The sequence below is a fragment of the Fopius arisanus genome, unplaced genomic scaffold (genome assembly GCF_000806365.1).
Source record: "Fopius arisanus strain USDA-PBARC FA_bdor unplaced genomic scaffold, ASM80636v1 scaffold00014, whole genome shotgun sequence".
Taxonomy (NCBI): Eukaryota; Metazoa; Arthropoda; class Insecta; order Hymenoptera; family Braconidae; genus Fopius; species Fopius arisanus.
In genome coordinates this window covers 720,039-737,531 of record NW_011887753.1, presented here as the reverse complement: position 1 = coordinate 737,531, position 17,493 = coordinate 720,039, and the positions used below count along the sequence as shown (strand labels likewise).

General features: G+C 39.7%; 2 protein-coding genes across 3 annotated transcripts; both read right to left on the bottom strand.

Annotated features, from left to right (window-relative positions):
• Positions 1 to 11,351: 11,351 nt before the first annotated feature.
• Vap33 (VAMP-associated protein 33kDa) lies at positions 11,352 to 15,564 on the bottom strand. Of its 2 annotated transcripts, none has more exons than XM_011299311.1 (6): positions 15,178 to 15,564; positions 14,062 to 14,217; positions 13,881 to 13,990; positions 13,621 to 13,800; positions 13,391 to 13,492; positions 11,352 to 13,242 (listed from the first exon to the last, which is right to left on the bottom strand). In XM_011299311.1, the coding sequence occupies exons 1-6, from the start codon at positions 15,233 to 15,235 to the stop codon at positions 13,069 to 13,071; spliced, it is 780 nt and encodes a 259-aa protein (XP_011297613.1). In that variant the 5' UTR covers positions 15,236 to 15,564; the 3' UTR covers positions 11,352 to 13,068. The 2 variants fall into 2 exon arrangements, with proteins under 2 accessions (XP_011297613.1, XP_011297612.1); XM_011299310.1 differs by lacking the exon at positions 15,178 to 15,564 and adding an exon at positions 14,827 to 15,103.
• Positions 15,565 to 15,689: 125 nt separating this feature from the next.
• LOC105263237 (probable cytochrome P450 28d1) lies at positions 15,690 to 17,400 on the bottom strand. Its single transcript, XM_011299309.1, has one exon. It carries the CDS (start codon positions 17,353 to 17,355, stop codon positions 15,856 to 15,858), a length of 1,500 nt encoding a protein of 499 aa, XP_011297611.1. The 5' UTR covers positions 17,356 to 17,400; the 3' UTR covers positions 15,690 to 15,855.
• Positions 17,401 to 17,493: the final 93 nt, after the last annotated feature.

Below are 17,493 nucleotides of genomic sequence, written 5' to 3'. Positions count from 1 at the left end.
ATTACAATGAATTTGTTGGAGTTTTATAAGTTTTTAATTGGATCGGTTCATCACGTTTCGTGGAACTATTGTAATTCAAAGGAGTCTGGGGAAAGATGAAGAACGGAATTGAAATTGGAAAATTCACTTTTTCATTCAATTTCGCCGACGGTTGATTCAACATTTATTCGGTTCGTAGGGGATAATAAAACCTAGAGAAGAAATGGTAAAATCTTGTTTTTTTTTTCACTTCATTTCCAATGGTCTTGTGTAAGGAAAAAGCGACTTTTTTCAAAATTAAATTTTTCCATCCGCCGTCGGTTGATTTCTCATTTTTTCCTCGAGGATAACACAACATTTATGAAAATCGGTTGTTGAAAAATGGTTGATATTAAAGAATTAAATGATTGGTGCGGTGAAAAAAATGTGGGAACCGTCGAGATAGATTATAAAATATCCAATAACGCGATCAACTGACATTTTCCCATAAACTCATAATTTTCAGAAGAAACTACCCGATCAATCACCGAATTATCAACAAAAACATGAAACGAACTCATCCATAACCGCATCTTCAGTCTGAAGAGCACACAGAATCATTCACTATAACGTGACAAAATGTATATCAGTATATCATCCCTGATGTTGACAGTTGCACGTTGAAGGGATACACTTTGTACAGATGAATGATGCTTGAGGGTTTGACAACAGTACTTGAGCAAGACCCCTCACCAGTAACCACTTTTGGTGTTCTCTACTCATTCTATCGAGTGGTAAGACAGTACCCCGACAAAATTAAATAATTCAAACCCAAATCCATAGTCTACATTCCCAAAAATTCACTAACTATCAAAAAATTCCATTTACCTTCCGCAATTCTCAAAAAAAACTTCTGTAGAGCGTTCTCCTATTTTTATTTAAATACCAATTCCCTCGTTCGCGTTGTTGAATAAATAATTGTTAATCAGTTGATGCAATTTTATTGTCTTAGGATTAGATTTAATTGTCGCGAATTCAGTTGTAAACGAAATACTTTGATATTTGGTCCTGGGACTCACGTTCCTACGAACAATCTCGGTAAACCAGATAACCCATTTCTCGAGCCATTTAACGAGTTAATTTTGTTAAAACGTTTATGTAATGATAGAAACGTGCGATTGCATTCGGGTATTTGGAGGATGAGGAGTGCGATGGAATGCTAATTCCGGGGTAAATCTATACGGGGCCATTAAAATTTGGAGATAGCGGGATTTATAGGTACCAGGGAAGTAAATCGAGATAAAGACACACTTGGTGTATCATTCTGGTATGTGCAATTGTCATTTATTCTCCCCGATGAATTGTCCCGGGTTTTCAATTAATTTCATTGATTTTCAATTAATACATTTCAGGAAAATATCGTGGAGCTATCGCTTACGATTGCTAAACCTTTTGCTCGTTTTTTAATAGTGTATTGTTAATAAAAAAATGATAAAAATATCTTGGGCAGGAAAACCAAGTCAGGATTGAATAACTTTGAAAAAAGAGAGAATTCAATCGTTCTTGCGCTCCAGATAGGGCTGGGATAATTACACGGTATAATCAAAGACGTTGGTTCATCAAAATTTCAGGTGAGGTACCACCAACCTTCCATTTACAAAGAGCAAGAGCTTAATTAGTATCCATTCATTTTCAAAAGGTCACGAATTAATTACCCACCCCTTGTTCTCACTATCCGCAGTGTCTTGGCCATTTCTCTAAGACTCCAATGGATTACTCTTCGCACCTGTATGCGACAAAATCCTCTGGCAAAGGTATTTCCAAACTTGGCATACCCTAGAATCCCTCATCGGAGGCTTTGGAGTCACGCAAAATAATTCGATAACAATCCCGAGGGAATTTCAGTCGTAGCCATTGAATTCCGGTGTGAAAACTCATTCTCCACTGCACTGTTAAAAATCTATTGATATTTCAGTCACAATTCAATGAATTTTCAATACACTGCAAATTCTGAACGTACATTACATTTAATAATCTCGAAAAATTCTCATGCGACGAAAAAATTTAAATAAAAATTACACAATATCCATGGTTGAGTGTTTTTAACAATTATCGACGATTATTTAATGATTTATGATGAGGGAATTGTTATCTTGGGGTATATCGGTGGTTCTCGCACTCACAAATCATGTGGAATAATATGGTATTGATGTTGCTCGTGTTTTCCGGCGCTATTTACATCAATATCAGTTAAACTCGGTGCTTTAACCCAGGAAGTTGTGCATAGTACCCCTTATAACTCTAGACTCTTTGAGACACCTACACCTCAGAGTTTGGTAATTACAAGCATGGATATTACGCTTCGTGCCGTTCGAAAATCAATTATTTCAACGCTATATGCATTTCGTCGCCGTATTCCCAGACTCAACCCCGCCATTTCCGGGGCGGATTCTCATCCCGACGCTTATGCATTTTCCTATCAAATTCTCATATTTTTCCACCTCCACAGGTGATAACAAATTCATTTCTTCTCGAACTAAATAATTTCTCCAATTATTCCGATTGATTAATTCAATTAATTATTGCTTTAATGATTTAGATAACAATACTTGAATATTATTAATGATATATCATGCTTACGTTTGAATATTTAATAATTATTTAATCAGTAATATTTTATTTGAATTATTTTTTCAGTGTGTGATGTCATTTTATGACAATCGTTTGATAAATCATTGAATAATTTATTATTAATTGTTACTTGACTTGAATTGATGAAATTTGAAATTGGAATTGAGCGAGTTTTTGGTCACTCGATTTTGGAGGGAATTTCCGTGAATTGAGTGAGAAAACACTTGTTTCACGTGGAAAAATAGTTAGGGACAGGCGTTCCTTGGAAGGGAGAATTATTTTCTCTTGGTGTATGTATTTTTGTATGAAACTCTCGTGTGTTCCTTCTTTCTCAGGAATTTTCCGTGCGTGAGGACTGAACTTTGTGCATGTACCTCTACTCCACGTATCTCGAGTTTCCCCGACAATTCATATTTTTCCATCTCCTTCAGTCTTCCTTTATTCTTTTCCAGTTTCATCCATCCAATCGAGTCTACGTTCAAAGTTTCGGCTTGAGATGTTTCCCTTGCACTCGAGGTATTTAAATTGATTGAATTTTTTATTTTCCGGAGTTGAGAGGTTTTGAGGCATTCGGGTAATTCACTTCTATTTTTAATCGATAAATTCGCGTTTCGGAAGAAGTTCCATTTTATCTGGAAAATCGGAAAATTCTCGTCTGTCAGGATGGATTTTTTAATAATAATAATGATTACTGAATTGCTGCGATTCTCAATATTGAAAAAAATTGGTATAAAAATGGAAATCCTGGGAAAATGATAAAGAGGGCAGAAAAAAAATGTCACAAATTCTGAGCGCTAAATTGGGAATAATTTTTATTGTGCATTCCCACTGTATTCTCGGGAGTTAACTCGGTGGAAAAATCCTCTGCAACTGTTTCACGCCCAAAAAACCACAATTTATCCGCACATCCCAGATGATATTTCATTTTTACTCGTTAATATTAGTGTTTTATTTCTGATGCACTCGCAATGAAAAAAGGAAAAAGTTTGATGCCGAGTCCATGATAGCAGTGGCGTATAGGTCAGTGGATCGCGTGATATATTTCACCGATAATTGGCGATGTCGAAGCGGAAATGGAACGGCAAAAGGGTGTCCATGTCGACCCCTCGTGAGGTCAATCAGACACTGCCCAATTCGGCCAAACTGCGTGTGTGGGTTATAACTCTCGTTCTATTTTGTTTTTTTTTTTTCCACTAGTCAAAAGAGAGGAGTTTTGTCGCAGGACAACAGTAGCTCAACCGCACTCATCCCATATATTTTCTGGGTTTTATTTTCACATGTGTGGTGGATATTTTTTTGTTTCATTTTCACGCCGAATAGGAATTGCCATTCGATTTAATTGGAAAACCATTCGAATAACTCAAGATCTGGGAATTTTCCTGATACAAAATTCCGTGGATTTTCATTTTTATTGTATTACATTTTTTTAATATATTTGTTGCAGCTTAGGCCTGAAATTGTTGCAACTGAAGTTCGAAAGATCTTTGGAGGAGTGGAAATTAATCAATGTCAGACAAAGAATTTATTAATTCAAAAATAAAAATCTATTTTTGAGGAAAAATGAAAGAAAAATTCACGGAAAATTGGAATTGTCCATGAATAATCTGAAATCGAATTTCCACCCTAAAAAAATTTTCCCCAAGACGATTCCACGTCTAAAATGGAGGTTTTCACTGATTTAAGCAATTTCAGGAATATATTTCGAACATTGAAAAGCTCATGGAAATAATCCATCGATTTTCTAAATTTTCCCAATTACCGCGATAAGACAAGAGAATTAAAATGTAACATTTTAGGTGTCCATCGATCACTCTAAAAAATTCATCCCAGAAGAAAATACCAATAGATATTTTTACCGTAAATTTGACTAACGACCAATTTTCTCCATGATTCCTCCTTCAATCAGTTTTCATTATCTCACATTCCGATTTCGCTAAATTCTCCAATCTCTAATTTTAATCACGAGAAGGTTCCCCTCCAAAATCACCTAAAAACCTGAAATCTCCCGTAAGAGTATTTTCAAAACTGAAAAGCAGGCAAGTATGATTCTAAAAATAGCCGAAAAATTGCAGTACCAAGGTTAAAAAGAGGTGTGCCAGCGCAGCGCCTCGCCTCAATTACTCCTGGACATTTCCCGTAGGACGTGCTCTTTCCCTCCCCCACCCTATGCGTGTCATCATGCAGTAAAATCCAAAAAAAAAAAAAACCTCCCCTCCGCGCCGCCCCCTCCTCACGAGCAAAAAACATCAAACTTTTTTTTCCCAATGACGTAGGCTTGATCCGCGGGTTTTGCAGTTCTAACTCAGGGGGGAGGGGGTTTATCGATTGATTTAGCCGACTCGTGACATCCTCCCCGTGATTCCTCGAGGTCGTGGCAAAACGAGCCTGCTAGTCAAGAGAACCGACACAAACGGCGAAAATAGAGCCCCAAAAACCCAATTTCCACACCTCCCCATCCAAATGAAAATTCCAAAACAAAATGTCAACTACTGCCCCACGGCATCCAGTAGAAAATCCCCACGTCGATCAGGCGCAAAAATTTTTAAACACGTAAAAAAAAAAATTGCTCAACCCAGAACTTCACCTGTCATCAATCCCCCTTCACTCTCTGCCCCAGAAAAAAAAATTGAGGTCGCATGCTATTATTTTCGTAAAGAAAAATGCGAAAGACGTGCTAGCTTTAGTGAATTATCGGGAATTATTGCAGTTACTGGATAGACAAAGGGTGGCAGCCCTTATAAAATAACTTACCAAAGGCTTAGGGTTAGACGGGCCGTGGCTGTAGCTTTGTAAATGTGCAAAGCCTGGTTAATTCCCCCGTAGAATCTACTGGGGTAGTGGCACCGACGGCAAGGGCAGTGACGATGGCAGTAGTATCTTCCCCATAGAGCCTCATAAATCGTTCACCTCCAAATTCATCGAACTCCTGTCTACCCAAATTGTCAAAAATCTCCACACACCCTGTAAAAATCCCATATCCCATAAGTCCACGAATTCCCCCCCGCGAACCAGCTTGTCACCGGGCGCCCACCGAACACAACCACCCACCCTTTCCCCTCAGCTCCACAATTACCAGACCAATATTTATTATCATCAACCCAATCACAGCTCCATCCACCTACACCTCGCATACTCCCACATAGCTCCCCAACAAAAACTCAAATCCACATCACAGATTATCACTGACACCCAATTCAAAAAGGGTGAAAAAAAAAAGGCCGAGGGAGGGAGGGAGAGGGGGGGGGAAATTAGGGCTGAAAAAAGATGCCAGTCACAATTGATTAAAAAAACTTGAGCGTTCCTCGTAAAATCAGCCCCCGATTAAAAAATCACCTGTCCCCATCAAACGACAGACCAGTGCCCCAGAAGTGATTTGTGTGCGTAAGTCACGAAAGAAAGGTAATGACAAAATAAAAAGTACAAATGGTAAAATGGGGCGGGTATTGGTGAGGTTTAGCCGCCCAAGTGGCTAGAAAATGAAGGCCCCCCTTGCCAACCGTAGGGTTGACGCTTCCTCGTTTCGTTGTTCGTACTAAACTGGTGGAAAAACGTATCGGAGAGTAAGCCAAAACGACTGGCAGCGCACACGCGGACCACCGTTGAACCGAAAGCACACACGTTTAAAGGCGGGTGGTTCCCCTGTCGACTTGTCCTTTTCTCCGGGTTTATACCACACACACGTAAACAATGTCTTCAAGCACATTCACAATCCTCTTTCACATTGCAGCCCTCGATATTCCCTTCTCCCTGCAACAGCCCTACCACCCACACCTACACCAACACCCCTGACTACCAACAATACGATGGCCAGGAGACGCCCCAAAACGCACAGTTCCTCGCTTTCGACGTATACTCAACGACGCGCGTGTTCCTACCGAACAGTCGTCGCACACAGGGGTGTATTCATTCACCCCTCGTTGATAATCCCCCACCGTTGATACCCTCGTAGCTCCATCGGTCCACTCGTTGACCGTTCGACTTCACCGATAGCCCTGCTGGAAAATTCAAGAATAAACTCACCACCAGTCGCCACCATTTTCTATCCATTCAAGTGGTCAACAAGATGGCCGTGGAGCCACTCGAGCACCCGGATATCATTCCCAGAATTCATCAGCCAGACTGAACGATTACAAGAATCCCACGGAAATAACAAAATTGCCATCGCGATGTGGGGGCGCTGGTGTCTCTAGTCGCGCCCTGACGCCGTCGGGCACTCCGCACCACACGGCGATACCCAACGGAGAGGGTGGGTGCGGGTTGTTGGATGGTTAAGGAAGCCCTTGAAATCAATAGCCAGCCGCCACTGCCACCGCCAGTGCCACCTCCCTGATCCTGTACCTCTCTCCCCCTTCGACCCCCATATTTCCCTGTTTCTCACTCCACCATTCAATCCCCTTCTACCATCCCCCGCAACCCCCTCTGCCCTTCACCATCACCGAGTCCCCATCCAGTTCCTCACCTCAAACTTCGAAAATTCATACATCAGCACAACCTTCAGTGGCGGACAGCGTGGAACCGGCCGGCTCAGTCTCCGGTTGAACATCACGATCATGCGCCCCCCCTTTCCACCCCTAATGTCCCCCTTTATTTATTCCCGATGTCCGATACACGGCACTCGAATAAGTAACGTCAGTCCAGGCCCTCCACACATCCCCCATCCTCCCCCCAATTTCCCTCATGATTGTCAACCGCAAGGGCAGAGAGAAGAGGAACGATTCCAGGATAAATGTGAAGGTGAACTCATCCTCAGGAGCACACGAGAATTCCCATGGAAACGGATGAGCAAAAAAATTTATTCAACCATCACCCGGCGGTGGCCTCCTCTCCCCCCAACATTTTTTCCATTTTCTTTCATTTCCGTTTTTCGCTCACCCTCACCCCTCGGCCCCCTACCTCCAGAGGGTGAAGGGAGTTGGGGGTCTCAGGGGCTCTCGTGAAACGTCCGAGATTGCAAAAGGTGCGTTTTTAAAAGCGTTTGGCGCTTTAACATTTTCCCCGGGGGTAGCTCAGGGGATGGAGCAAGGGTGAGGGGTTGAGGGGTGAGAGGATGAGAGGGTGGATGGATAAAAAGTTATAACCCCGCAGTCTTACCATGCATCATGGACGGTGGGTTTCTCTACGTCAGTGGGGTATGGGGGTGGGTTTTCAGTAAGCCAGAGAAAAGCCAAGAGGCAACATTACCAGCGGCGCTGCAGTCCACAACTCTCTCACTGGGGTATATAGCGAAATTCTTCGAGTCTTTCTCTTGACGTTGCTTTATCCAACTACGTCCTGACCCCGTGCACGCATGTATAATGACGCGGGCGCAAGGCCCGACGCTGACCTACTATCGTCACGCGGGGCTGATAAGGGAGAACGGGGGTGGGGCTGAGGTGAGGGTGGTGGGTGGCCGAGGGGTGGCGGGAAGAGTGCGCCTTCGCGGAAGACTCGATCTCGTGCGCATATCGGGGGTTATTTATTTATTTTTTTTTTTTTTCGTTTTTTTTTTTTTGAGGGAATGCTTTTGCGCTTTTTCTACGGCTGTCGTTCTTTCTGGGAGTCTCAACACTCATCTCAATGCACTCTCCATCCACTCGAAAATTAGCAAATGGCGATGGGACAAAGAGGAAACGTATGCTCTTACGTTTTTTGTCTGGAAATGGTTTTTCTGGGGAGGGGAGGGGGCTTGCGAAATTTTTTTTTTTCGATTGTTCTGGGTCAGTCGGCAGGTACTGGTGTAATTGGAAGGCTATTGGGGATTCCCTTTGGGATTTCTTTGGAGATGGTTTTGGAAATTATTTGGAGAGAATACTGGGGAATTCGTAGGGGGCTTGGGGATTTTGTTGAGATGGGGTTTATTTCGGGGGTGCGGTGGGAATGGCGTAAGTCGAGTTTACCAGTTTTCTTAATTATGGATTTATGTCGAAGAGTATTGATTCGGGGAGGAAATAGTGCAGGAATTTTTGTAGCTGGGTGAATCTTCGGGGGAAGACTGCTTTTGATTCCCGTTTTAAATCAATCGGCTCTGAGATCGATCGATGTCTACGAAATTGGAAAATTGGAGTTTTCGGGTTGAATTTCAACACTTCGCAATTTCATTTTGAAAATATTCAATCGAATCTCAATTTCATCTCATGTAAAGATTCTCTACCATTTTTTTTAATCACACAATTTTTTATTTCAGAAAACTTCTCCTGAACCGAACAATATTTTCCAAAAATTTCCCTTCCCAAATTCCTTTAAACCACTTCCTTCCCCAGATAATCTCCAAATCTGTTCTATACTCATTTCCCTTCGCCACTCCATATTTCAGTGACTCCACTACTGCCAAACTAAATTCCACATTCATCGGAAACTTAGAGTAAATTCACTTCATCATTCTCATTCACCATTCTGGAGGTGAAACTAAAATTAAACTGTCAATACCATCATGATAATTAAAATTGATCCAATCTTGAGATCCGGAGAATTCACCTCAGAACAGTAATCCTATCATTCTTATCACTCTTTCCGTTCTCGTCATTTTAACTCTCATTGAATACGATCAAAAGCACTAGTGATTCAACAAAAAGAATTCCCCAAGTTATCTTCTGACGTAACAGCCCGAAAGATCAATTTCTCACATGTACTCCCCAGTAACTACAACCGGACATTTTTTTTTTCAATTCTATCAACGACGAATTAAAATCGACGAATTAAAATTAAAAATATACTAATAAAAATATTCCAGTAATGTACCAAAATAATTACCACCATAATTGTTGAAGAGATAAATAAATAAAAAAGAGGAGAAAATAAATAGAGGATCGATTGAATGGATAAATAAATAAAGAGGAAATTCAGCGGAATTTTCCTGAAATTTTCGGGTGAATTTTTGTTGATACGAATGTGACTGCAGTCGCTGGGGTTTCGATCTGAATCACAAGGGGTTGAGATGGGGTGGAGGGTTGTAATGACGTCACAGAGTCCTGCGGCTCTCTGACCTCGATTCTGATGAAACTTGTCTCGAGTGCACCCTCAGGCGATTAGATAGCTGCACCTGATCACTCGTTTTATCCCTTTTCCTCCCGACAACCCCACATTTCTTACTCCCGACACTATACGTTTAATTATTTCATTAGTCGTATAATTATTGGAAAATTGCCGAAGGTACTATTGACACAGATAAGTGAATGATCAATGTATTTAATCCCTCGTTGTCCTTCTCCCTTCGCCATTCACTTTATTTTCCCATCAATATCTAGATAAAAATATTCTCGTTTCTCCATTTTTTCCATCCACCCAGTCATTACGCCCTTTTTATGCTGGCATTTGGATTTTATGCGTAATGATTTAATCGCTTGATGTACCATAATTATACCCCAGCGCAATCCGCTAACAGATATTAATTCAAGTGATTTGGTTTTACGTTTTTCTCGTCTCTTTATTATCAATTTTCATTGTGCATTAATTCTATAACGTTTATAAGTGCTTTCTCATAGTTTAATTACACAAGAATCTGGCGCACGTTTATAATATCTCGTTGTGGAAAATCATGGTGATCAACCGAGAGACTAAATTCGTTGGTTCGACTGAATCATTTGTCCCTGGGATAGTGAAATCCTCAATTTCTAGAAAATATCTGCTGACAAAATAAAATCGTTAACATTTTAAAATTCGGGTCACTCTCTTGTATGAACATTAACATTGACCTGAAAAATCGAGGTATCCTAATTCTTTCTTCATACCAAAATTTTTCAATTAGTCACCAAAACTTCTTAATGGCCCGATTTATTCACTCGTAGAAAAGACCATGGAAATGAGACGATTACGTATGAATTTAGTTAATTGAACTTCAATGAACTCTCAGCAATCTACGCTCCATTAAGATTGAAGCAACCGTCCAGTCGAATCAAGAATTTTTTCTCTGGGTCTTTTTTATGAAAATTCAAAGAAGACTAATGACTCTGACGACTACACTGTTGTCACCTCTCGATAATTTTCTTTTCTACTTATTTATGATTTATGTACACTTACATCCTCGTAACATGTGTTCAATTACTAAGTGATTCGACGTTTTATTACGTCCTAGTGGGAGGATCTATCCTGGATTAATGTTACTACCATGTTCGTTGTGAAAATATAGATTTCAAACCAGAGACAGGTTGACATCACTTGATTGCCTATCAATCGCAATTATAGGAAATGGGAGTACATCGAAGAGTAAATGGCGTCGTAAATCGAGCCGTAAAGAATTATAAGACATGAATAAAATGGAAGAATGGAGAGAATATTTTTTTGGGAAAACATGGAGGACGGGAAATGGAATCAACTCAATTCGAATTATTTTGGGAATTTTTCTACTCAGTGTATCTCAGAGGTAATCTCCAAATAAATTCGTACTCATCCTTTTCTCCTCCGCAGCCAAATTTTTTTTTAACACCGAGTGAAGGAAAACATGCGAAGGGTCAGACGCTAATAACAATTACGAATATTACAAGCACTTTCCACGAATTTCCGGGCATCGTCAGCATCGTGGAAATCTGCATATGTAGACTGTTCGAGAGGTGCAGTTGCCTCGGACAATTGTTTGCACACAAAATGTAATTAAATTACCATTAAAACGAAGGTTGGATAATGCAAATAATTACGTGAGTGGAAAGAGCAGATAAAGTTCTGACTTTCTGGGTTCAATGTGCCTAAACCATCGAGAAGAATTTTCATTAATCAGAAAAACGAATGAGATGGTAGTATATCGAAAAATTTTGGGGTGCAGGTTTTCTCAAACTCTAACGACTGACGAATTATTATTAGACATTGTTTATTCTTTTGATCAATGAATAACTCTCAAACCATGAGACCAACATAAATAAATAAAACTTACACTCATGCGTTTATAAATTCAATGCTTGAAATTTTAATGGAGGAACAGTGCGTCATTGCCAAAAATAAGAAAAAACAAGTTTTTTTTCAGTATAAATTTTTCATCAATTATTTCCCTTAATCTGACTAATGTACCACTAGCATGTCCACCATCCCTAGCCACCCCTCTCGCATTACGAAGACATTTTTATCGATTTTCTCTCAATATCTCTTCCCCCAAATTCATCTGTATTTATGTACAATACCTTAATGATTCAGTGGAAAAGTGGAATGAGGACGATTATTGGCATTCGACCCAGGATAATTTTCAATTGATAAATATCAATTGCCCCAGAAACTAGTCATTCCAGAGAAAACGTCAGAGAAGGAAAATATTCCTTTACATTCCCCAAAAAAAAATCAAACACCAAGAGATAAACCTCGATTGACATAAGTCCACTTTTGAGAAATATCTCCGAATCTGATAGAAATAATAAAATCTTCGTAGACTTTTTTGTGGCGCTCATTCCACTCTGCAAAAAAAGTCATGAGTAAAATTTCGTGATCTCATTAAGATTCAGAAATATTCTTCAAAGACAAGACTAGAATAAATCGATTTTCACTCTTCGCAGCTGCATTAATAATCAATAACGAAAGCCTGCATAAACCTTATAGTCTAATCAAAAAAAAAATTCCATTTCCTCAGGATTAAATCCTGAAGAAAATGTTCGAACATACCGACCGGAAATTTCCCCAGCAAACCAATGGTTCATCAATAATTCATGTAACCCCCCAGATAATTCCACTTCTCGTTAAAATTTGATCGCACATCTCCTTAATCCACTTGACCACGGAGAAATATAATAAAAAAAACCAAACAGAATAATTACGGGGTATTTATTACTCTCACTCCTGACATGTTAAAACACAGAACCCCGGATACCTATCAATTCCCCCCAACATAATCTCCAACACTCCCTAAACGACATTTTCTTTTAATATCAATCAATCGTTAACAGTTCTTCATTATCCATTAAAGTCATTAATTACTCGTTAATCATTCAATTTAATAACTCTCATTAGCGACACATTCTATTTTATTTATTACTTATATAGACGATCCAGTAAGCGAAGAGAACGTTCGACTAAAAATTTCCAAATCGTCGCTAAATGTCTTAACCTTTTTTATTTATTAAGTATTTAACAGAATTTGTAAGTACCTTCCCATCCCTCATCATGAATACAAAATGTGAGATTATTCGAGAGAAATTAATATCCCATTCTGACCTGTAATTGCTCATCAGCGAAATGGTGGACGACAATTGTAATATTTAAACAGGAAACTTTAACGAAAATTCAATGAAAAATTGATTGACCGCAAATTGATGTTTTTTAACTCCACCACTTCACTATTGAACAGCTAGTCAATGCATTATTGAGCTACGATGAACGATAAAAAATAAAAATAATATTTGGAATTATTGAATTTTGTTGAATTTTTATTGTTAATGCACATTGAGAGGACAAACTCAGAAGTTAACTTGCGTTTTAATAAGTGATGGCGATTGGAGTGGCGTTTCGGGAGAGAAGGCTAAATAAATGAGATATAGGGGAGTGCTGAGGGGCCTCATTATTTGGAACAATCGACAGATTAACTGCTCAGATTAATTTTCCTAGTAAATAACCGACTATGACCATTACGACTGAGATTATTACTGTGGTTGATGTGAGTGGCAGCGGTGGAGTGTTGCGCTCCAGATGACCGGATGTCAGACGGCCTGCCGTTACGTTTGCACCTTTCTCCATCGTGCTTCGATATTTCAGGACTTCTTCCTGTTGAAATCATTTTTTAAAACCGAAATCAGTGAAAATTCATTTCAATACTAAAATAATAAAATTAAAAATAATTGTAAGATTTTTAAAGACTACTAATTTTTGACATTGTATTTTTTTTAGCGATCAATTAGTGAGGATTAATTACCTTCAATTGAAGGCATTCTTGCCTCAAACTGCTCTCTGATACCCTCAACTGTATGATCTCCTGCTCTGCGCTATGCAATTCCTCCTCTAACTCATCCATTGGCTAGTAACAATAACAAATAAAGATTCGACTTTTTTACAATCAATTTACAAAATTTATAAAGACATGATGTAAGGACAGGTGACAAATTCTTGGATTTGTAGGATAATATCTGAAAAATATTATTCCACCTGCGCTGATGATTTTGCTGTGTCCCCACTGGACTTGTTCTTTCCGTCAGTTACATTGGAATCAGCTCCGGCAGAATTTGCTGTTGTTGCAGCATCCTCGTCTGCTGAGTTGCTCACCGGATTTTCGAATACACATTTTAGTTTGTAATCCATGATCTGGCTGGGATCAACATCCTTCCACTGTAGTCAAATCGATACAATTAATCAAATTAGAGATTCAAATCGAGAACAATTTGAGCCCAACGAAATAGCCGACTCACAACATCATTAACGAAGTCGTCATCGTCTCCCTCGGGTGCAACAACTGTCTGTACCATAAACTTATGCTTATTCTTCTCTGATGCGACAAATTCATAGGGCTGTAAGCAGACTGAAAGAGAAAGCGCCTCATCAATTTAACTGTCATGAACATTCTCTGATTCATATTCCACCGAGTCTCACCTGCTATTTTCGTGACTTCTTTTGCCTTCAGGATCCCACTGTTCGGTCTGACGCAGTACCTCTTTGGGGCAGTCGTTTTTATTTTAAAGTAGACTTTTTGATTTCTGGGGTTGATTAGCTTTATGTATGACGTAACAGGGAAACCTGTAAATGGGCCTGCAAGGGACGAAACGAAATTAATTCCTCCAGCAAAAATTTTCCAAACTCTTTCTTTCCCAGGATATCTGAGGAATCATCGACGACCCATTTATGGACATCGTCATTCACAGCTGCATGACTCAATGATTTTATTGAAATATCCTCCACAATCAACCCTTGACCGATCGCCTTATTATTCTCACCCTAAGGTTATCGGAAAGCATTGGAAAATATGTTTGAGCCCTAAAGAAATCCCGAGATCCCTTGCACCATATGTCACCCTCATTTGTCTATTTCACCTCTGCTCTCAAGATTGTCATGAATATCCTAAAAAACTGTATCAGAAAGCCGCTAGACTCATGAACCCTGATTTTTCCCCTGTTTTACCGAAAACTGAATTGTCCATTTCCCCTCAATATCAAGAAATTAATAAAGAAAAAAAATGAATATTGCATACGAATTCTCAAAATTCCCTCCAAAAACTTTACGATTTTCGTGTACCCGAGTTCCTCTAGTACAATAATATCCAGGAAAATTCTGGAAGTCCGATAGGAACCTGGAGAAGTCCGCAAAGACCATGCCCCAGCCCCAGGTACAAAAATCCTAAAAATAACGAGAAATACGAGCCTGAAAGCCCCAGAAGCGCCAGAAGGTTCAATGAATTTTGACAGACTCGCCGGTCCCCAAAAGACGGGTTAGGTTCGCCATTACGAAATCCCTTTGTCCCCCAAAACACAATGATCGATTGTCGTTCAATAAATTGCCCGAATGAGAAAAATTCATTCCACCCCGTCATCCTCATCCTTACGTCATTGACAACGTGCATCAGTATAAACTCTGAGGCCCTAAAAACGACTTCCAACGCGACATCGAGAATATTTTTCGCCATGTCACATCCATTCATCAATCAATGCCCCTTGATTGTTTGATTCATTTACTCAATGACAATTCAATGAGAATATAATTGATAATGATTACCCCTGAATCTCAGCTCGCTCTGTGGCTCGATTATTAAAATCTGCTCTGGTTTCGACATCCTCACAACTCAATCGCAAAATTCTCCTCGACAAACAAGAATTCCTCCTTGAGAAAAAAAAATCGACGTTGCGATGGCGATGTTTAAGATAATATTCAATCGACAGGTTATAAAAGACACTTTAAAAATTGTGTGGAATGATTTGACGCGTTGAAATACGCCTGACTAGTTTATACGGGTTACTGATGAATTTTAGTTTTCACGATAGGTTCAGTTCTTCACTTGCACTTTTCCTGGGAATACGTTAAAACTTATTCTGATTTCAGGCCTTTTTCCATAAATACGCATGCGTCATGACGGACATTGCCGAGATGACGGTTTTCACCGAATGCTGGAATGTGTAGTTGTTATTGAAGCCGTCCATAGAAGAAGGCGCTCCTCTCGGAATTTGAAGAGAATACAACGCGCGTGTAACGGTTCCATGGGCGGGAGAATATAAATAAAAAGCCAATTATCAGTTTGTTCCTCTATGTTATTCGTCTCTTGGATTGAGTGCTCAATTCGCGAATTGTACAGTGAATAAAAAATCCGTGTTTCAAAAATTTCAGTGCGCAGATTCTATAAACACGAGTTTCGAACAAGTGATTAAATAAAGGGTTATGATTACTGTGCAATCAGTTTTAATATCTCGATTTCAATTGAACCCAGACACCTCCGTCAATCGCCGTAACGAAATGCTTCGAATCGACTTTAATCGGTTCCTCCATCCTGTCAGATTTTTCAATGAAGAAATCCCTCAGAACAGCGGCCATGACAGTTTTGATCTGCAAACCAGTCATTCTGATCCCAGGACAGCTGCGTGGACCTTCTCCAAAGGGTAAGTACACGAACTTTTTCCTCTGATCTTCATTATCATTTCCAAATCTTTCTGGAATGAATGCTTCTGGGTTCTGCCAGTGCAGAGGGTCCATATGCAGACCGGAAACTGAAATTCTCAACTGATCCCCAAGTTTAAGATTACAAGAGAGACCATCTGGTCCTTTCAAATTCACTGGTTTACAACAGATTCTCATCATGCTACCAATCGGTGGAAAAAACCTCAGAGTTTCTCTCAAAACCTGTTCAACATAGGTCATGTCGTTGATTGCTTCATAAGAGATGGTCCCATGTTTTCCAATCACATCGTCCACCTCATTCCTCATCTTCTCCTGGATTCTCGGATATTTAGCTACGAAATAGCACATGTGGCTTAGAGTCAAGCTTGACGTTTCGTACATCTCCAGGAGAAATCCAAAGGCATGACCTGCCAACTCATCCTCACTCAAACTTTTATTCCTCAAATAATCAGAGATGTGTTCGAGAATATCGGTTCTCACCATTTTTTCGTCGGTCCTCATCGACTTGATGTCATCCACCATCTGCATGAAGAAAGTATTGACCCACTCTGGCAAATATCGGTTTGTGAAAAATCTACTAGAAGCAGGAAACAAGAGCATCAGATTTTTCTTAAAGCTCAGTCCCCTTTTTGTTGAAAATATTGCATCCATCATTTTTCGGAGGGAATGTCTCTCGATTTTATCATCGAAGGTGTCGTCTTCGATACTGAAGATGACACTCGCAGCCACACCCAATGTATATTTTGAGAACAAATCCTTGACTTCAATTTCGATAGACTTCGTACTCTGTCCTTTCAAATATTTGACCATCTTTTGACAAGTGGCATTGATCGCTGGAATCATGTCCCTCAATTTTTTTGATGAAAAAGCGGTGAGGAAAATTCCACGAGAATTCTTCCACTTTTTTCCATTCTGGAAGAAAGGGTCGTGGGACATGAGTGGATCCAGCTCTTCATTCAGAGTAAGATTTTCACTGAAGTTTGAAAATCCAGTGGTCAGCACGAACTTGATCAATTCTGGGTCTCTCAATATCAGAACAGGCGTTGGACCGATGTAGATTCCAATCATGCTGTCGTGTGGATGAGCTTTGTGGAAGCTCTCAATCAGCATTGCTGTATTTTTTATTGATAACACTTGATCAAGTGCGTGGCCGAATCCGAGCAGTGCACCTTCTCCTTCAGATATCCCTTGGGACTTCCAGTATCCATTGTTTCTCGTTAGATATTTGTAGATCACGAGAATTGATAGAATGAGAACGGACATAATATAGATACTAGTCTCCATGGTTATAGATTACATACTGCGTATGATTAAATCTTCATGAGTCGTAGTTTAGTTTAACTGATGTGACTGGCACATTAGAGGAGGGATTCCCAGCGATTAAGATTGTCGTCAATTATTATTGAGAGGGGGGGAAGAATA